General features: G+C 39.0%; 1 protein-coding gene across 9 annotated transcripts in view; it reads right to left on the reverse strand.

Annotated features, from left to right (window-relative positions):
* The window catches only part of tead1b (TEA domain family member 1b), a 90,127-nt gene that overhangs the window by 19,976 nt on the left and 47,940 nt on the right, over positions 1–22,211 (reverse strand). For 5 of the 9 annotated variants that reach the window (XM_065261536.2, XM_065261538.2, XM_065261534.2 and 2 more), the window contains 3 exons: positions 7,278–7,342; positions 2,672–2,734; positions 2,517–2,579 (listed from right to left, as the gene is read on the reverse strand). In XM_065261536.2, the coding sequence (XP_065117608.1) occupies positions 2,517–2,579; positions 2,672–2,734; positions 7,278–7,342 (191 nt within the window). The remainder of the gene's footprint in view (positions 1–2,516; positions 2,580–2,671; positions 2,735–7,277; positions 7,343–22,211) is intronic. The other 4 variants (XM_065261543.2, XM_065261541.1, XM_065261542.2 and 1 more) reach the window with 2 other exon arrangements.

Genomic DNA, 22,211 nt, shown 5'->3' on the forward strand with positions numbered 1-22,211 from the left:
ACCCTGGATCACAAAGCCAGTCATAATTGTTTTGAAATTGAGATTAAATAAACTTTCCATTGATGTATAGGATCTGACGAAATTTGGTCAAGATACAACTATTTAAAAATCTGGAACCTGAGGTTGCAAAAAAAATTTATATTAAGAAAATCGCCTCATTTGAAAGTTGAAGTCCTTAGCAACACATATTACTAATGATAGATACATTTTTTATATATTTACCGTAGCAAATTTACAAAATATCTTCATTAAACATGGTCTTTACTTAATATCCTAATGATTTTTGGCATAAAAAATATATTTTTTTGACCCATACATTGTATTGTTGGCTATTGCTACAAATATACCATATGACTTATGACTGGTTTTGTTGTCTAGGGTCAGATATATAATTATTTCTCAGTCAAGTCTTTATTAGAATAAATCCAGAAAATACATGAAATTTGCAAGCAGTATTAAAAAAACTAAATAAAAATATAAGCTTAAAGGTGCCAAAGAGGATGTTTGTTTTATACATTTTTGCAATATTACTTGAAACGGTCTTTACTAAATGATAAAAGACTATATATTAGAAGCATTGAAAGTATTAATATTATTATACGTCATCTGTGCACAAGATTGGGCCTTAAAAACATCAGCCAATTTCTCATGCGGTCATCGCATAAGCGATTGGCCCTCTGGCTTGTCAATCACTGCCATTACCATCCTTGTGAGAGACGTGCGAGCTCCAGTAACTAAACACAGGCGACGCATGCGCATAGTGCATGAAACTCCGTCTTAAGTTTCGTTTTGTTTTCATTGTCGATCCTGCTTTCCTCATCGAATTTGCACCACGGTAGAGAAGAAACTCGAAGGAGGACGCAAAAGAAAGACTTCTTTAAGCCGCTGTGAATAGGAGAAAATTGTCAGAAGAACGTAATGTAAACAGAGTCGTTATTGGAGAAACATTTCAACGCTGGAGAGCAATGAAGGAACAGAGAGGTGTCAAGACAGACGCGCAGTTCGCACAATTCTTCTCGACAGGTAACAGTGATTATTCTTTTTATTGGGGAATAATTATTGTTGTACTGTTATTCAAGTATATTGACGTTGTTCTTGTACTGTAGTTGTAAGGCAGTGACCAGTCTCCTACATGCTAGTTGAAATGGGAGTAGCGTCGACTGATCTAACGTTTTAACATATTATTTGTTTATTATCAAATTATTTCACATAATGAATCCACTGATGTGACACAGCACATGCCGGTGGTAAACAAACACTCGTGTTCAAATATTCGTGCACAAGTTTTGGAAGGCGTTCCCTAGAAATGAGCCGTGAAGGAGGGAGGGCTGTTCTTACGCATGCGCTCATTTAAAAAACTCAGTAACCGTTTTTGGATTCTCAGTCGGCGAAAAACATCCTCTTTTGCGCCTTTAAGTGTAAAGCACTTTTTTTAAAGGGAGCGTGTACACAAAAGCATTTAAATGCGGATGAAAATGCCAGGCAGATGCCAACTGTGGGCGCTTAACAGCACTTTTTTCAGCGCTTTGATTGCTTTGATACTTCTGTTTTGTTTATCAGTCGTTGTACAATGTATCAGTTGGCCATTGTGGTATTTGTTCCGCCCCTCCTCCACTGTGATTGGACAGTCGAGTGAAAAGTGACATTGACAAGCTGAGTGTTTTAACCAAAGTGTTACATTTTTCAATTCTGAAAAATGCTGAGCGCCCGGCACTTCCATTGGAAACAATACAAAAAAAACGCATTGGTGTACACGCCCCCTTAAACCTAAATGAAATAAAATCTTAATTTTTTTAGGAATTCTTTTTAATAACTTCAGGACTTTAAAAGAAGTTCAAGATGTGTTTAGTGTCAAAAGAGGTCACACTATATACTGACATTAGTCTAAAGAAATTTTTTTACCTAAATTTTCAGTTTGTATCTTAATAAAGAAAGTGAAAAAAAAAATAATATAACTGGTCATTAAAACTTACATGTGGCGGCCTAAGACTTTTGCACAGTACTGTACGTATCAGCTGTGATCTTTTCTAAAAATACTCACAGTCCCCTAAAATTAGAGGGGTGGAAAATTTAGGGATTCATAAAACCTCAGTTCCAACTCGGTGCGCAAAAACTTTTTTTACTGCATTACGAAACAGACTTGTAATAGTTATCATTACTCCCCAGAGAGCATTGAATTTCTCATTCATATTCATTTCTAAAGCATATGCTTTGTTTCCTGCACTCTTCTAGTGAGACGTATGGCGTTAAAACCTCAAAGCACATACACTTAGTGGTCAATGACACGCAGGAGGGAAAACGGTCATTAAAACAGACATCTACTGAGAGCATGGAAAAAGATCCACATCAGGGACTGGATGAGGGGTAGGGATGCTGAATTATGCATGTTAAACAGGCCGTTGCATGCGAGCCATCTAGGTTACGGGAATTAGAGCGACAGGGCATCCACGTGCATCACAAGGAAACAGGAAGTGAGAGGCATGGCAACCACGAGCACAAAAGCAGAAAGCGCATACCTTTAGCTTGGAATGAAACTCACGAGATTTCCTTCTGGCAAGAACCTGAATGTGACTAGACACCTGCGGGGTGGGGAAGGGGAGGAAAACAAAGGAACAGCCTGTAACCATGGCGATAAAAAGCCCCCCCTGCAACAGGGCAGAGCCAGACGTACCTTGATGGCAGCTTGGATTTCTCGAACTTTCTTTCTTGCTAAGACCTGTATGTGACTAGACACCTCCGATTTTTCAACACAAAATAAGAAGGGCAAAAAGAAAAGAAAACCATAAACACTCATTGACATTTTTGAACAAGCAGAGCATCACAGGAGGTGTACTTTCGTTAAAGCACATTCAAGCGCGAGCCGACGACTAACCCGGCGCTGCGGCCCGCTCGCCTCGCTAAAGTGAGACGATTAAGGAGTATGCAGGCGTCTTAAGCACATTAGGAGAGCGCAGATGTGATTTTTTGTGTTCTGAATGAGAATGGCCGCGTCTAGTATTCTTCGGGGAGGAGTGCGTGAGCGGACGCGCGGGCCCCGGGGCACCGTAACCGCCGCTCTGCATATTCACCTAAGTCATAGTACTGTTTATGAATTATGTACTAATGGTGCATTAATAGTGATGCTGTACCGGATCTCTGCCACTAGAGGTTATGTGGATGGAGTTCCTCGTCTTAATCAGGCCAATCATACATAAGTGGCTGTTGAACGGGCCTCATGCTGAACGCGGTGTGTTAATGAGGTCGGTGGTCTCGGGAGGACCGCCACTGTTAATTCTCTAGCCCGGCAAATTCGCATTTACGCACATCTCAGCACCGCAAGTGGTCCCTTTGACCTTTCCAAATTAATTACAACAAATGGTTTAGGCTTAGCCGAATGAAATCAGAATGGGAGTGATGCTTAAACGTTCGGGTCGATTTCTGGACTCTTTGTTGTGAGTCGGAGAAATGTCAACATAAGCATTCTGCATTTTTTTATGCTGTAGGACTAAATGTGACCGTGTCTGTGAAATCCAGGCTAAAGTCTCATTATCAGTAAGTTTGATTTCAATCGTTTTAATTTCAAACTCTGATATGACCTTGCTTAGTCAATATTAAAGATATTTTAAGGTCACAGAAAACAGTAAATCACAAACAATTACGATAACACTTTTTCTGAAGCCTGTATTTATAATACATTATAAGGGCATCCTTAATGCATCATAATGCCTTATAATAAACATTATAATATGTTATATTATAACAGTCACAATACATTATGTGTGGCTATGACTTTTAAGAGTATGATATGATGAAGTCCACATAGTTCCTACGGCTGCACGATCCTGGAAAAAATTTGAATTCCGATCTTTTAGATTTTAAATGAAGAACTCGATTTTCCCACGATTTTGAATGCCAACTAAAGAAAATTACATAGAATTACCAGAGACAAAATATGAATTGCAGCACTATCTTTAAAAATGTTTAATTTCTTTTGAATCATTTTTTTCAATCTGAAAGATTCAATGACTCATTATTAACTATATGTTTTTTTACAGGATAAACGAAGGTGTTTACCCTGTAAACATCAGTGTTTATATGTAAGCTGTAAACTATTATATCCCAGTACTTCTCTGATAATATTTTAAATATTAAATGCAAAAAGAAATAATACTATGGGGTTGAAAAGAGCTTTTTGAAACCTATACTTCAGGGTTTCCCAATCTTTTTTAATCCAGAACAGGGCTCCAGACTAACTTTTTTCACTAGGAGCACAGTGGCCCCCAACTGAAAATTTTAGGGGCGCAACCAGAAAATGTAGGGGCACACACCGTAAATCAACATGCTAACCAAATATTCACATTTCTACTAATTTCCACTGTATTACTAATAAATACTTTAATGATAGATGCAGAAAGTACAATGTGTTTTTTTCAAATTCATTGACACATTTTATTGTGCACTTTTGGAAAAAAAGGTCAAATTTACTGGTTGCACATGTGTGACTGGATGTAAAATTCAGTGGCGCACACTCAAATTTTAGGGGCAAAATGCCACCATTTGGGGGCAGTCTGGAGCCCTGCAGAACACACCTAGACAGGTATATATCTGACCCACATTTTTTTTTAATGGAAGTATAAAAGAAGAAAGAAATGCCTTTTGGTGAACTAATTTTTATTTTCCTTAAAAACAAAAAATAAGCATTTTAAAGAGGCTTCCTTAGATGTTAAATTTACCAAAGTTTGCAAAAAAAGTAAAGTAAACTACTTACTTTGTTGTATTTACAGACAGACAGCTGTAAACCAATCAAGTATTGTCAATACACAGTTTAAAAAAAAACACTTTACATAATGACTCATGCATATTTCAATGTTCTGATAAGATTTCTGTCAAAGGTTTAATAAACAGATAAATCGTTATAAGTTAGGAATGAGATCGTGAAAGTTGTAAAGCATTTTAAATTTCATATTGACATAATACAGGCTTCATTGAAAGTGTTACCGAAATTACTTTAGCTTGGTTTTAACAGACAGGGTCGCAAATGAGAAACATATCAATCGGGATACTCTGTAATATCACTTTAAGGAATATTTTGGACTTGAGCTCTGTCAACAGGTTCTTTGCAATTCTATCAATTAATTACATATTTATTTCTTGGTTTACAAAATGAAACAAAAAACTATAATGTGCTTACAACGAAAAGGTATTTTTCATGCCACAGAGCTCAAGTTGAAATGCACACAGAACATTTAACATTAGACAGTGACTTGTATTATGTTGTCTGTCCGCTGTAGTAAATCTAACAAATAAGAGCTTTAGGACAGAGCTAAGCGCTCAATGAAGCTTTAAAGCAACATTAAACCACACTGTATAAATCAAATTACATGACATATCAAAGAGAGAAACTCAGATCAATATATTTAAACAGACATTTCAGTACTGAACAGGTCATCTATGTAATAACATCTGTCTATTTTGTTATAATGCACATTTTAAAATAGTGATGCATTGCGTTTGCTAATGTGTGACTCAGTGTTTTCGGCCACAGCTGCAGTTTAGCGCCGTGCTCTCGTGCAGCTGAATAAAACATCTGCTAGCTAAGCCTGGAGCCGATGCTTCTTCTCTCCTAAAGTGGCACCATCACACCCAGCCTAAGCATGCTGCAAAGCCCCACGACCCTTCATGAGTGACGATATGCGTGTGCGTGCATGTGAGTATAACATATGTTTATAAGGAGTGGTGGGCGATAAACGTCAAAAAATAAGAACAATTTTACATTTAAAGCACTTTAATGTAACAATTACATTTATACAAAATTATGCCACACGTGCTCAAAAGCAACAGGTGCCCATCATATTACAAGAGTTTATTAAAGTATAAAGGTATAAATGACATTAACTGGAATGTTTTTTTTGGTAACAAAAAATGCACTGTAAAAAGTAAAAAATTGGATCAATTTGAAAAACTACTTCAATTGGTAACACCCTAAAAAGTTTTTAAATGTTTAAATGTTAAGCTTTTTTCTCAACTTAAAGGGGCCATGTCACAAGGCTTTTTTAAGATGTCAAATAAAACTTTGGTGTCCCCAGAGCACATATGTGAAGTTTTAGCTCAAAATACCTTATAAATCATTTATTATAGCATGTTCAAATAGCCACTTTGTAGGTGTGTGCAAAAATGTGCCGTTTTGGGTGTGTCCTTTAAAATGCAAATGAGCTGATGAAATGCAATCACAATGATGGTGGTTTGTTGAAATTGAAACTCAATTGTGCTGTGAATTATTTTCTCTCTCTCTCTCTTTCTCTGCACTAAATGGCAGTGCTGTGGTTGGATAGTGCAGATTAAGGGGTGGTATTATTATAATAAGAGCTCCTTATGACATCATAAAGAGAGCCAAATTTCAACAACCTATTTTTTCATGTGCTTGTAGAGAATGGTTTACCAAAACTAAGTTACTGGGTTGATTTTTTTAACATTTTCTAGGTTGATAGAAGCACTGGGGACCCAATCATAGCACTTAAACATGGAAAAGTCTGATTTTCATGCCATGGCCCCTTTAAATTTTTTACCTTAAGTATTCACTTAAACATTTAAGTTGAAAAATGTACAGTGTGGTTCTTCTATACATCGCTGCAAAGTTTATCTAAATTTATTTCATTACAATTTGTAATTTCCGGATTACTTTTCTATTAAAAATTTGCATTTCAGGAATGTTACCCTGGACCATAAAACCAGTCAGAAGTCGCACGGGTATATTGTAGCAATAGCCAACAAATACAATGTATGGGTCAAAATTTGAAAAAAAAGAATGGCAAAATCATTAGGATATTAAGTAAAAATCATGCCCCATGAAGACATTTTGTAAACTTCCTATCGTACATATATCAACCATTTATTTATCATTTGTAATATGTGTTGTTAAGGACTTCATTTGGACAACTTTAAGGATGATGTTCTCAATATTTAGATTTTTTTATTCCTTAGATTCCAGATTTTCAAATAGTTGTATCTCGGCCAAATATTGTCCTATCTTAACAAGCTTATTTATTCAGCTTTCAGAAAAATTGACCCGTATGATTTTTGTTTTGTGGTCCAGGGTCACAAATGTGAATATTCAATATAGTCATCTATCAAAAATCTAATTCAAATTGATATGATGATATACATTTTTTATTTTATCGCCCACCTAATGAGTAAGAGTATCTCTTTATTGCTGTATCATCTCTATGTGCGACGTTTTATAAACGATCCTCATGCCGAAGCTCAGCAGTGTGCATGCAAGACCACACACATTCTCTTACCTGCTTCCTTGTCCGCGTCTTTCCAGTTCTGAGTTTAATGTATCTGGCTATCAGCTCGTTCCGTCCTACGAAAAAACAAAACGTCAATTAAATTTCTTTTCTATGGCACTTTCCCAACTTGCACCACTTTACAGAAAATGTACTAATCAGATATGTAAAAATTGCACCAAACAAAATACTTAAATTACCCTAATCAAAGCAGAAATGCATGACCTTGTATTCATATGCATAAGCCGAAATTTCTAAGCATCGTGTTGCGGTCCCTCCCCAGGCGGACAAACAAACACGGCTAATTTAAATGAAAACATGGCCGTGTGCGCCATTACCATAAAAATGGCCCGAGAACTCTACAGCTTTTCAGTTTAATCTAATTTAATCCCAATTTCTTCAAAGCCTCAAGCTATGAAAAGAAACGGATAAAGACATTCATATGGTTACGACGAGTAATGGCGGAGGAAACATATTCATTTAACACAACGCTGTTCTCACTAAATAATAATTAAAGCATGGTTTTGTGGTGGTCTTCAATTAATGGCAGCTCTACACATTCTTGCACCCTCGGCTCGGCTCTAATTACCGATGCAAGGCACAATGACCCCTGCTTAGCCTTTTCATATGTTAATAACATACCGCCACCCCAAAACTATTACGCAAATTATAGGTAAGGAGCCACTTTAATTATGTGTCCAACTGTAGCCAGTGGTTGCCATAGAGCCCTTGTTTCATTTTGAGGCCCATGTAATAAAACTAGCTTTTTTTAACAGGCAACCGCAAAACTGATGTAGCCACGATTTACAACATGTCCCCCCAATTTAGTTTGGAACTGTACTGGACTGTACTTTGCTGAGAGTATAATTTGCATTAAGTAAAAGCAATGTGGACAAATATTTCCTTTCATACGATAACACAATAACAGCCAGACTCAAACGTTCACATCTTCCACATGAGCCACACTGCTCAGTGTTACAAACCACTAGGCCCCAGATCCACAGGGTTCCCACACCTTAAACCTCATTCACACAGACCTCTGGTCCCAGAAAATACCCGTAAAATTGCCAGACAAGCGTCTGTGTGAACAAAAACTCGTTCCGTTAATCTTCTGGGATCGTTGCCGGAAAGAGGACCTAGTAAGATACGCGGGTAACCCTCTGTGTGAACAAGAATGCCATAAAGGGCGTGTCGAAGTGAGGACGCGCGCGTCATCATCACAACACAAGTTATGGTTCAGCTCCTTACAACGAGAGATAACATGTATATAAACATTCACCACGAGAAATGTTGCAAACTAACATGTATATAAACATTCACCACGAGAAATGTTGCAAACTAGATTGAAGCAGTTATCAGGAAATGATATATGAGACGTATAAACAATGACGCACGTGCCGTAGTGAGGACGCGCGTGTCATGGCAACATGAAGTTGGTTCAACTCTTTAAAATCAGGGATTTACAACATTCACTACGAGAAATGTCAGCATACTAGACTGAAGCGGATATCAGGTAAGTTAGCTCGTTACTTACTGCGTTGAAACGGAGATCATTCAGCAGCATAAAAGAATATCGCGTCACGTGCTCATTTGAGCTATAATAAACGAAAATACCCGCATGTCATCCCAACGAGATATATTGTTCAGCTCCTCAAAATGCGGGTTTTAAATGCATATAAACAATCACGATGAGAAATGTCTGAAAACTGTATCAAAGCAGAAATCAGGGAGCTTGTCAAATATCCACTCTGAAGCTGAGATCATTCACCAGAATAGAACTGTGCATTCACGCGCTCCTTTGTAGTCTTATCATAAACAAAAATGCACGCGAGTTGTTTCTGGAGAGAGAAATAATAAATAATATGCAAACTTCAGACGCTGCGTAGAAGAGAGGGCGGGACTTTCAACATGTCACGTGTCTTTCCGGGACCATCAGATGCCGTGTAAACTTGGCAGTGTGAATGAATAAAATATCAAGCAGTCCCGTAAAATTCCAGGATGCCTGTCCCGTGTATCTTACGGAATATCTGTGTGAAAAGGGCTTGAGTTAACTTCAAATTCAAGGACCTATCAAGGACTTTCCATGTCCAATACCCTCAAATTCAAGGAATAAATGTGGGGACACATTTCAAGTCAAAGCAAGGTTACATCATGTAACCGTTTAAGATACATTGTTACAGTTCCCTTTTGAGGGAATTCACGCACTGCGGTGCCACTTTGGGGACGCCTCCAGGGGTAAGTGCGTCTGAATGTGTATATCAAATTTAACCAATGGTGAGGCTTAACGACAAAGACAGGGTGACATGGGAGCCAGGAAGTATATGGCTATCTAAAATATTGCCAAAGACGGCGTTACAGGGACGCAGGAAGTATGGCAAGGGAGACGCAGCGTCTCGTTCCCTTCTCAGAGAACAACAGTTACATACGTAATCCGAGACGTTTTCATGTGTCAAACACAACTATGCAAAAAAGCATTTTGGTATGAATCAACATTCGCATACAGCAGATATAAGCATTTAAAGCAAACAGTTTAGCACGTGTACTTAAAATGCTAGAAATTTTATGATATTATCCTACACTACATAGGGAATAATATGGATTTTTTTCCAGAAAACTTCTTGCATAAAATAGATTCAAGCACTTCCCAAGGCTTTGAATTTTTCCCCCCAGATTCACAAACTTTCAACGATTTCAAGGAACCGTGGGAACCCTGACACCAAGGGTAACCAGATTTCAAATCCTCATTTAACAAATGCAATTTTCATCCCATTGTTTCGCTATGCTGTCGGGTAAAAAGACCAAAAATTAATATTTAAAGAAACAGTTGAAGTGGAAGGGCAGCAGATGTGTTCTGGGCGTGGAGTGGGCCGGCTGGCTATGACGGAAGCTGGCCTGAGGTCTGTTGTTTGTGAAATGGGCACACATAAAGACGGCAAAGCTGCAACCTCCACCTGCTGTGTGCTAGGAGGGGGGCTTGTCATGTTCAGGTGGGCCGAGTAATTTCTTTTGAGCTTTAGCGATTAGACACACCTGTCGTGTGAAACGGAATCTCTCTCTCTCTCTCTCTCTCTCTCTCTCTCTCTCTCTCTCTCTCTCTCTCTCTCTCTCTCTCTCTCTCTCTCTCTCTCGGTGCGTTTACACAAATGTTTTACATCAGTAGAACAATGCGACATTCAAAAAATGCAAGTCATGAAATCATTCAGTTCCAGTATTTAAAAAAAAAAAACTTTCCCTAACATCCCCAACCCTAGCCATACCAAACAAATTTGGGCTAGAAAGGTCATATGAATACAGAAACACCCCTCTACGAAGACTCTTTTGTGACTTTCGCAACATAGGGATAAACTCATCACCCAATAAGAGTGGGACTCTAACGGGCGTGCTTGATGCACGAAGGGGCAGCTTCTTTTTCCTCGCGTAAAACATTATGTTAAGGCTAACAACTACTGGAGATCATGTGGCCTCATGGACAAATAAAAAGGCATCTTGGGATTTTCTGTTTCAGCCCAGTCCCCCAGCATGCCAACACTGTAATCTCCCCCAGATGAAGCCAGAGCCTCGCCACTTTCAATAATTCACACACTGTGTACACATAACATGACAATAAGGGCATTCATGCAGACGCCTGATTCCTAGATCAAAGCTCACAAACGGCCAGCTGTAAGCATGCTTACTGCTGAATAATTCATTCTTTTCAATGCCTTGAAAAAACCCAGCTCAGCAGGACTTGGCCAGCACGCTTTCTTTCCTGCGTTTGCAGTGCAAAACAACACTGGCAAAGCAAGATGGAGTCACAAAAAAGAAGCGCAGCACATATTGGAAGTGCAGAAAGAGCTGGAAACAAGCTGCCCCCCGTGACGTTAATAAATGGAAATACTTTGTGTTTTTAAAGTAAACAGTTTTACAGTTGTAAAAAGGCGAACACATGGATGGCTTTGTGAACCACTTAAGTTTCCCCAGTTCTTATTAAAGAGATGGTTCACCCAACTATGAAAATTCTGTTATTTACACTCATGCTGTTTAAAGTCTGTATGGTCTTATTTTTCAGACTTGCAAACTCCTCAGAGTAAAAAAGGTGACAGTGTCGCGAGCACAGGGGTGGTGTAGGGGGGGTTGAAGGGTTACCCCATCCATTTTTTTTTGTGATTTTAATATGATTCTGAGCGTGACTTAACAAAAATCAGCATACTTTAATCAAAAAACAATGTTAAAACATCATTGAAGCTTAAAGAGAATGACACACATTTAATATTTTACAAATGTTTCCATACAATGACATTTCAGTTTTAAAAGACAAATAAACTATTTTTACCTTTAAAAGGAACGTCATGATGAACATTCGGTAAATGTTTTCTTAACATGTTTCTAAAACCCCATCAACACAGCACTTTGATTCCAGAAAATGTCCGTAAAATCGGGAGAAAACCTTTTGTGTGACCATAGACTGTAAAAAATTTGGATGTAGTCCTTGACATCGTTTGTGAAGAGCTTTTTTGAAACCAATAGTAGGCGGAGCCTGTGGAGCCATTTTGGCCACGCATCACTCGCAAATAACCGAAAATGGGTAAAGAGGCGGAACGTGGCTAAGGTGGCTTGTTGCTGAAACCACGCCCACCTAGCTTGACTCTAGTGACAGCAGTGGCAGTTCACCCGTCACTCAAGTGGCCACGCCCTTAATTGTACAGAACTTTAAGGCTTAATATTATTTAAACGGATGATTTACAAAAAAATTCACCCCCTCACAGATATTATGAATATGAGCTATAAAGACCAAAATCTATTTTGTACCGGGCTGTAAACATTATTTACTCTTGTAGAGTTGGGCATTTTAACATGGGGGTATATGGGAGCTTACTCCATTTTGGAGCCAGCCTCTAGTGGCCAGTCAATGAATTGCAAGTTCAAGTCACTTCCGTATTGGCTTCATCAGAGAGATCGGAAGGTTGCCCCTCGGTGTGAACATAAACATGTCTCGTAAATGTTTTGGGATTGCTCCTGTAAAGGACCTATGGCACTTTTCCATTGCATAGTACCCCACGGTTTAGTTTAGTTTGGGTAGGGTCAGCTCACCTCACTTTGGCGTGGTTAGCTTTTCCATCGAGTTTAGTATCACTTCGCAGTGGGAGGGATTATAGGTGTGTCGTTATATTTGCGCTGCCTGCTGTGACATCATACAAGTGAGAGCGTCAATGTATTCCCATACAGTTATTTATTTCTCAGTTCGCCACAAAATTAAAACTGACCACCACAAACAGATGTTTGCACATATATACCTCTGTCTCACATGACAGTTTCTGTACAAACACCCGCGGCGTCAGCCGACGGCGCTCCGCGGAGCCTCATTTAGGTTGCATTTAAGCATATATAATGCTGACGTGCTCGTCGCAAATGTTCCGCCACAAACTGCAAGTCTGGAAAAAACTGTTATGGTTTCACTGATTCTCAACCTGTGGATCTTTTTCATCGCTAAATGGGAGTTTGGGAACTTAAAGCAGAGCAGATGACAACATGTTTGCTCGAGACAGCGCAAGCTAGCATTGAGGTAAAGCTAATATTTTACATTATAGCGATGACGTGACGATTCTCTCAGACCAATCAGTGATCAACTGTGTTTTCGCGTCACGTTTGGTATCAGCTCGGGTCGCTTGGAACCCCAACCGAGGTGGTACGAAAAAAAGTATTGGGTACTACATACTGCACCCAATGGAAAAGCTCCCAAAAGTAAGCTGACCCGACCCAAACTAAACCAAACCGTGGGGTACTATGCAATGGAAAAGCACCACTAGTAACATTGGCATAACATTTAAGGAACGTGTCATGTGTGAACAAAAGGCAGAAGCAATACCGTAATGCTGCGTTTACACCAACCGTGGTAGAGACGTGAACCGCGAGTGATTTCAATGTTAAGTCATTGTGAAGACGCGTTGACGCGCGTCTGGAGGTCCCGCGGCGCGGATGAGGCATTGGCACGGCGCGGAAAACGAGTTTTCGCCTCATTCGCGCGTCTAGTTCACGCGAAAGGCGTGAATTGAGCGTTGTGCGCGGTACACGCAAATGGTGCTTTTTGTGCATTTTGCGGTTCACACGAATTTGCGGCTGACGCACGAGTTGAAAAATGTGAACTTTGGTGGAATTTCGTGCCGCGTTAACCAATCAGGAGCCTGCTTGCTACTGTGGTGGCAGCCCCGTCCGGAGTCACTCGTTCAACCAATGCTTGAATGCATTCAAACTGTTCAAGCGGCAAACTAGGCGCGGTAGACACAATTTTGACGTCTGAAACACGGTTGGTGTAAACTCAGCATAAGAGGCGTGATGTAATGAGGACGCGTGTGTGGTCGTAACAAAAAGTTAGCGTTTAGCTCTTTGTCACAATCCGCGCTGACCAGCATAACTGAACAGTGTGTCACACTCTCCTTTATGATCTTATCATAAAGAAAAATGCATTCTTATAGTTTAATGGTAACATTTAATGTAAAAGGAGATTTACTCTATGTACTACAGGTGGTGGAATACACCTGAATTTGCAAACAGCCACAAAATAAATGTAAGCCAAGTACGTAAAGCTCAGCATAAAGATTTCGTAAAACTAAAGAAAGATGAGAAAGCCAGACTTTTACATTCATTACCATCTATAGATTCATCTTTCTTTGGTGTTGAATGTCCGTTGGCACAATAGAAATATCTTTCTGTGAATTAGTGCCACCATCTGTGCTGGAGTATTAGGCAGTGGTCTAGGCACTTTGTCTTAAAGGCCCTTTACGAAGTAAAAAAGAAAGAGGTAAGAGAGATTGACAGCAGAGCAGGAGGTTAGATCGGAAAGGATGTAATTCCATTGAAGGAGTTCTCCGGTTGTCAGTCAAAACAGCAGGGAAAGGATTAGGCATTTATGACCCGGCTCTCCCAAAAGCAGAGCACAGGAGACCGGCTTGGAAGTAAAGTGTGTATTCCCCCTCTTGAGTAAGAAAAGGCATCCCTTAAATTCAAAGACACCCAAATCCATATCAAAAGCTCCTGAAACAGCAGAGGACTCTCAGTGGGGCCCAGTGGCACCCCCTTTTTAGGACTGTCCCCGAGTTGACTCTTCTTTCAATTAGGAATGCACCTCCGCCCTCACCACCAACTCCCTCTGAAGAAAGAGGAGCAGACTCCCTCCTCGCTTCCTACTAAGAGCCATCAGTGGTCCCTCCCTAAATTAGTCATTAAACTCCTCTCCCCCTGCTCAGACTACACAGATATGCACACTGCACACTTTTTATCGCCTTCCAGCTTAGCTAATGTCCAGCTACAATCGCACCTCCAGAGTGCAAATTATCAAAGACACACCCTATTCAGAGACAGCCACCATTGTGATGGTTTGCTCCGAATAGGGTGTGTCTTTGATGTGTGCTGGACATTAGCGGAAGGAAAACAATTAACAGTCTTGGCACAAAAGTTCATCCTCTCATTACATGCGTCCATCACTGGCCCCTGCATCCCCTCCTTGAAGTGATGAGGTTTACACAGCTGCTGGGTCTGGCTATAATTCCCCCAAACACCCCACGATCCCCCGCTGGCCCACTTTACCACACATTCATTTTTTCTTTCAAAGCTGCATCACACTACTTTCGCTTGGATGCGGTTTCCTGGCTGCTTTTATTCGGCTCGGCACAGTGAGCGTTTCTTCGTAGTTTTATAGTTGCCAAATCGACTAAGCAGTCACAGATAAAGGAAACCTTTTGTTTTACTTCCAAGTCAGTTGTCATCCCCAATATTTTTAGGCACAACATGTCTGACAGGGTCAAAAGTAACAATGACAAGACTTTAATCATGCAGACCACCATGGTCAAAATTGTTTGGAGCTGTTAAATCATCTTAGACTAATGCGATCACCTTAAGTTAGTATTACCAGTTTATTAAAGCAAGGTGAGGCAACATGTGGCAGCTCCCTCCACTTGACAGCTCTAACTGGGATGAAACCATCACCACCAGCACATCCATTAGCATCCTCCAGCCCCTCGCAGACAGCACTCGGCAGGAGCCAAAGAGTCTCTACAGCAGGAGTGTGTTATATCATTGAAAAAGACAGCATAAAATTGCCATTGATTCCACACTAAGGGGGTGAAGCAAATAAAGACCCATCATCCTTCCTGCCAGCATGTCACAGCAAAGATGAATTAATCAAAGCAAAATCATGCAGCTCAGCTCAGACCTCATGCAATAAACATTGTCCTCATTTATAGTTATGCCGTGTTAAAGCTTTTTAATGGCTTTGGTTATGTTCTTTGATTGCTAAAACACATCAGGTTTTGTTTCTCCGAACTTGTAAAGGGCTCATTTCCTGTTGAAGCACATTTGTTTAGCTCAGGCCTGACCGCACTCACATCTGGTTGGTTGGATGGGGATGATGTCATCGGATGCTGGATCGTGGCTGTAGAGTTAAAGCAGTAAGAGACCAGGAGCTAATTTCAATGGATTCCCATTTCAAATCTATCATTTACCAAATCTGTATTTGTGAGTTGTCAAAACAGATGCATATAGGGGTGGACGATATGACCAAAATCTTCTATCACGATATAATTCATTTTATATATATATATATGTGTGTGTGTATATGCGCGCTCCTCACACACAGAAAGAGCACACGCAGATCTGTTGTTTGTGTTTCAATGGCTTAAAAAAACTTGTTGTAAAACTGTGGTGCTTAAATACGTTACCAAACGTTACGTTTTCGTAACCAAAGGAGCACAGGAGCGTGACATGGGCGCGTAACCTCGATAGAGATGATAGTCCAAAATATCTACCGGTTGACAAATTTCTACCAGTTAATCAAGTCTACCGGTTTATCGCCCACCCCTAGATGCATATTTGCATACAGTACAAATATATAATATTATATAAAAAAGCCAATCCTAGAGATGATTAACAACAATTCTTACACAGCGCTATGGAATGCTTGATTCTGATTGGTCAGTGGCGACATTCTGAGATTTGTTATGCACACTTAAAAATAATAACACAGCTTTATATCTAGGGACTGCGACTCAGTTTAAGGCAGTTTAATATCACAAATAAATGAAATATAAATTTGCATAATAATTTAATTTAAGGGGACATTTCACAAGAGTTTTTTAAGATGTCAAATAAATATTTGGTGTCCTCAGAGTACATATGTGAAGTTCTTGCTCAAAATGCCATAAAAATAATTTAATATAACATGTTAAAATTGTCACTTTGTAGGTGTGAGCAAAAATGTGCCATTTTGGGTGTGTCGGGTCCTTTAACATGCAAATGAGCTGATCTCTGTACTAAATGGCAGTGGCGTGGTTGGATAGTGCAGATTAAGGGGCGCTATTATCCCCTTCTGACATCACCAGGGGAGCCAAAGTTCAGTGACCTATTTTTTCACATGGTTTACCAAAACTAAGTTACTGGATTGATCTTATTCACATTTTCTAGGTTGATAAAAGCACTGGGGACACAATTATAGCACTTAAACATGGAAAAAGTCAAATTTTTATGGTGTGTCCCCTTTAAATAATTAAACTAAATGCATGTTTTTCTTGTTTGAACTCTTGGCCTAAAGCCTCCAGGAAACAAATATCAATATTTTATGTTCATATTTAGATGCAGAATATTTGTCAAATAAAAAGTATTTTTATGTTACTTTAACTTAACAAATGAAGTTAAACAATTTCAATTTGCTTTTATAAGTTATGTAAACTTTTTAAAGTTTAATAAAAAAAACTTAAAGGTGACATAGAATGATTGAACGGGGTATTTATCCTTGTTCTGTGATGTGACATGTAGACAACAATTTTTTTGTTTGGGTCTGTAATGCCTTAGAAGCTTCCTAAAAACCTCTCTCAGATAGCTCTATTAGGGTGGGGGATTTTAAACAAGTGGTTTTGCACCTACTTGGCTCCCCCTACTGGCTTAACTAGCAATCTCATTACTGATTGGCTGACTTTGCTGCCACTCAAAAAATGTAGCCAATTATTTTAAAGTGGAGGGGCAGTGAGATGCCTGTGATGTCATAAGCATCAGTTTTTCAGATTGGGCCGTTTTCAGACTGACATTTCTAAAAGAGGAATTTCTATGAGACTGAGATGTTTAGCATGTCTAGCACTTTTTGTATGTTCTTGAATGCGGGTAGACTACCATTATTCAACAAAGACAAGGTAAAAGGGTTTTTTCATTCTCTGTCCCCTTTAAAATAGTAGGTTGAATTGACTTGCAAAACTTTTCAATTCAATTCAATTCTAATTTATATAGCGCTTTTTTACAATTGTTAATTGTTTCAAAGCAGCTTTACATTAATACCGGTAAAACCATGTGGTTTTAACTTTTAGCTGCATCTTTTTAAAGTGTGTGTGGTAAGTAGCCATAAAATAAGTTGGATAATGTCCATGTATAATGTATGGTTGTTAAATAAATTCTAAACATTATTCGTAAAATACCAAAGAGGAAGTAAACTATTTGTAATAATCAGTCATTTAGAAATGAATCAATCATCCGTTATTAATCAGTCATCAAACATTTTTTATTCATCAAACACACTTATTATTTAAAAGCACCTGAAAGAATTATATAAACAAATATATTGGAGAGATATAGTTCTGGTGTACATCTGCATATGACTTTCATGTACTTTACATAGGGAGTTAGTCTTTATAGACTGGTACAAAGTGAAATATTCATAATTTGGGGTAGAGTTCCTCAGTACTGTCACTGTGAAGATACGACCACAAAAAGCATACATTATTTCTTGAATTTGATATGTTCCCGGTGAGACCTGTGGAGACAGCAGTCCTTCTCCTGTGTTGAGTACACGACACAAAGACCCTGCTTCCCTGTCACGCGTGATAGATGACTTGAGGGTCTCCGGCTGCCATTAGCATCACAATAGACTAAACCAACAATATGGAGGCATTCAGTCCGAGGGTCCCTGGCTCGGCTTGGATGGGGGAAGGGACAAAGAGGGGCAAAGGGAGGCAGGCAGGAAGCCTTTTACACCCAAGAACAACTGCATCCAAAAACACTGCTCCCTAGGAGTTGAAGCGCACAGACAGGAGACAAAGGGCTCAAATTGTGCCTTGAAAGTTGAGCAGGTGACGCAGAACCAAATTCAAGTATGCCAAATAAATCCCCTTGAGGTATGGGGAAAAGTTTCTTCTGAACTTATTTTAACAACTATTCAAAAAGAAAAAAATAATTTGAGTTAATGAAGCATGCAAACTCAAAAAAAGATTGGACTTTGGTTATTGCATATGCACACAATAACATATTCAATAAATAGTAAAATTATTTTTATAAGGTTATTACCCATATACTTTTACTTTGTTAACCATGCATAAATATTCTATTTGATTTCGTCATGCTTAAGATAAAATACACATGCATATCCTAAATCCGTAATCCATTTAGAGCCGTTAACTCCACCAACATCTGACTCATGCTAACCAGCTTGCTCTTACAGGTGGCTATAAAGTTAATGACAGGGTCTCAGGCTTTACCGAAACGCTGCAAGATAAAATTCAAGTTGGCACACCCTAGATGTGACCATTACACAGGGTTTGGGTCAAAACATTGTCCTTTGACTCGCCTTGTGGCTTTAACAAGCTGAGACCACAAGCTTTTATTCTGCACTGTGACCTAATGAGCGTATAAGTGAGAGTGGTCGAGTTTAGGCCATCTGCCACCTGCTGAAAAACCAGGACCTAACAAACACACACTTGCGTGTAGACAATCACCACACTTTTAAAGCTCCCTCATGCATAGTCGGAAAAACCCGAACAACGAACATCTTAAACAAATGTTAACACTATTCAGAAAATGTTTCGCTATAATGCTTGATTTTTCAAACGGTTTCATATTTTGTTGAGGACAGGTATGTTTTTAGTTTACTAATTAATTATAGACAGAGAAAATCCCAAATACACAGTAAATGAGAGACTTTAGCTAAATCACTTGGGATATTAATGAACACAAATAAATATTTTTATATAAAAATTCTGTCACGGTATCTTCTTATATGGGACTAAAAATGACGAAGAATTTTGTGAGAAATCTTAAAGGACTCATGTTTAGTCGACGCTGCAGCAGAAACCATGGCAGGTTTTTTCAGATGTGCTTGTCTTTATTTCTGAGCAGAGCATATTTTCAGAATTCAAAAGCGGGCTGCATAATATATTATATGAATCGATGACATGCAAATACTAAGAATTCTTTTCAATCCACCAGACAATATCGGTTTTTAAAAAAGCATTTAAATCCATCTCATAAGAAGGCATTCATTTGCTGTTGTATAATGTCAATAACGTACAATGTCTCTCACCAGGGCACAGGTACACCAATCGCATTTAATCTTTCAAATCTAATCTTCCAAGGATTTTATTTATTCCAATCTACACTTCAGCCAAGGTTTCTGGCTTTGTCTACCCAACTTCATATAGATATGGTTATGCTTTATGAGCAAATCCTCAATGAGCATAAAAATATTCAAAAGCATTTAACCTTAATGTAGAAATAGCAGCTTGTGTTTGAACCCATCATTCATCGGCCGTTTGTGGGTGAACACTGACTGACAGTGGATAAGAACGAAGAGGAAGATGAAATTTGTATCCTACAGTATGTAAAGTACATACTGTAGCTGCCTTTAATATGTATGCTTAATGGTCTAAAAATGACAAACAAACAGGCCAGCAGACCTGACTAATGTTTTTGATTCTATTATGGCTAACCAAAAATACACCCTACTCCATCACTGTCATCCAGAGAGCTGCTGTTCAACAGTGAGTAGAAATCTGCTATGTAACAAGGATCCACAAACATATGCAGTTAATAGACCATCACTTCCATCCACAGTAAGAGAAAGTGGCGGAAATGTTTCTGTAGCTCAACTTAGGGGTGGGCGGTATGACCAAAAATCCATTTCAAGGAATTATTCATTTTATTAGACAGTAACGGTATTTTTCACGGTAGCTAAATTTTTTTCAGATTTATGTTTAGATTGTTTTTGATGTATACACATTTTCCACTTACTAAATGCTCAGCACAGTTTAAAAAAGTGGAAGTTAAAGTGAAAATGCACAAAAGATATTTATTTATTTTTAGATATATTAAGGATATAGTATGCATTGTATTTTGTATTTATTCATACATTAAAATATAGGCATGTAAAACGAACAAGTATGGATATGCACAAACCAGACAGTGAAAATACCTGTATATGAGATCTTTAGATATGGCAGGGTTTCCCGCAGCATATTTTAGTTAAGGTGGCCCGCCTAAGCTTGGAAAGCCTACCGCCTTAACTAGCTCGTCCCAAAAAAAAAATCGCTGCACAAAAGGCTGTCAAGTGCATCTCGGAGTATAGCACGTACGCGCATCACACCGCATGCGAGGACACACGCCACACGGCCAAAATGAGAAAGACGTGGTCCGGACCCTCACTGTCTGGAGGATTAGTAGCCAGTTGATAAAACATCTCGGAGAATAGCGCGGACGCGCTTCACACCACGAGCGTGCACGCCACCACACGGCCGAAATTAGATAAAGACGTGGTCCGTCATGTCTGGAGGATAGCCAGTTGATAAAACACGTGTCTGTGAGAACTGTAAGTGGACTTATGTTTTGGGGTTATTTAAGCCTGTTATTGTATTAGTCTATAGTTCTTCTAATTTTAAAGTAAGTTAGCTGGTGATTTTGATGTTTGAGCAACCTGCTAAGGTTTCACGTGCCTGTTGATTAGATATAATTGTTGAGTGCTCTTTCTCACTTCATTCATTAAAAATAAATATTCTATTTATTTATTTATTTATTTAATTTATATATATATATATATATATATATATATATATATATATATATATATATATATATATATATATATATATATATATTTAAATTTTCATCATGACGCATACGCCCCGCCCCTTTGATTGCACGTCCTTGGCCCCGCCCACCCGCCCAACCCTACCACCTTAACTAACACATTTTCTGCGGAAAACCCTGAACACCAGTCCACACGCCTGCGTACAACCTTTTTCCATGTTCTCCCAGGTCTCGTCCAAAGCTGTCTGGTTTGCCTCCGACGAATTGGCGCATCAACAATTTGATGGAGGTAATTAATGCGGCTTCGCTGATCAGTAATACTAGCTGTGAATATTTCATACAACTGCTGTATATTTATCAGAGCTGCTATGACAACTTGAAGGTCCGACGTATGGAAATAATCTGATATGTTTGTTGGTATTTTCCTGAACTGGCCCATGCCTGTGACGTAAACGCGTACGTGACGAGAGCCACCGTGAGCAGACTTTTGCGTTTTTACCCTTTAGATGGGAACACGATGGTAGATAATTTTTAAGATTTTCACTCTGGAGGGTGGTTTCACTTTTTGCGTTTTTAAGCCCCAAAAATGGTAACGCCGTGTAAACAAAAGGCGCATCCGATAAAATATTTTTACGTTTTCACCCTCGAGCAAACAGGTCCTAAGTTGCTTTGGATGAAGTGTCAGCCAAATGCATGAATGTTTATGTAAATTTAACTCAAAGGGTCAGATTCGACCATTTATAGACGGTTTCAGCAGTAACAAGATAAAAGCCCTACTATAATGTATACAAACTACAGATCGCCTGCCAAACCTCCCTTTAAATAAATAGCGGTAATCCATGATCGCCGTCCTCCCTCGTCTTTAAGAAACCAAAACATTTATTTTTGATGAGGTATTTGTTTCAGAGTATGGTTTAGCAACTATTCAGACCGTTAAACAAACAGAGACTGAAGTTAGGTTCTGCTCAGACGAGTAAGTTAAAGGGATATTCCACTTTTTTGAAAATATGCAAATTTTCCAGCTTACCTAGAGTTAAACATTTGATTCTTACCGTTTTGGAATCCATTCAGCTGATCTCTGGGTCTGGCGCTAGCACTTTTAGCATAGCTTAGCACAATCCATTGAATCTGATT

The sequence above is a fragment of the Paramisgurnus dabryanus genome, chromosome 2, assembly GCF_030506205.2.
Source record: "Paramisgurnus dabryanus chromosome 2, PD_genome_1.1, whole genome shotgun sequence".
Taxonomy (NCBI): Eukaryota; Metazoa; Chordata; class Actinopteri; order Cypriniformes; family Cobitidae; genus Paramisgurnus; species Paramisgurnus dabryanus.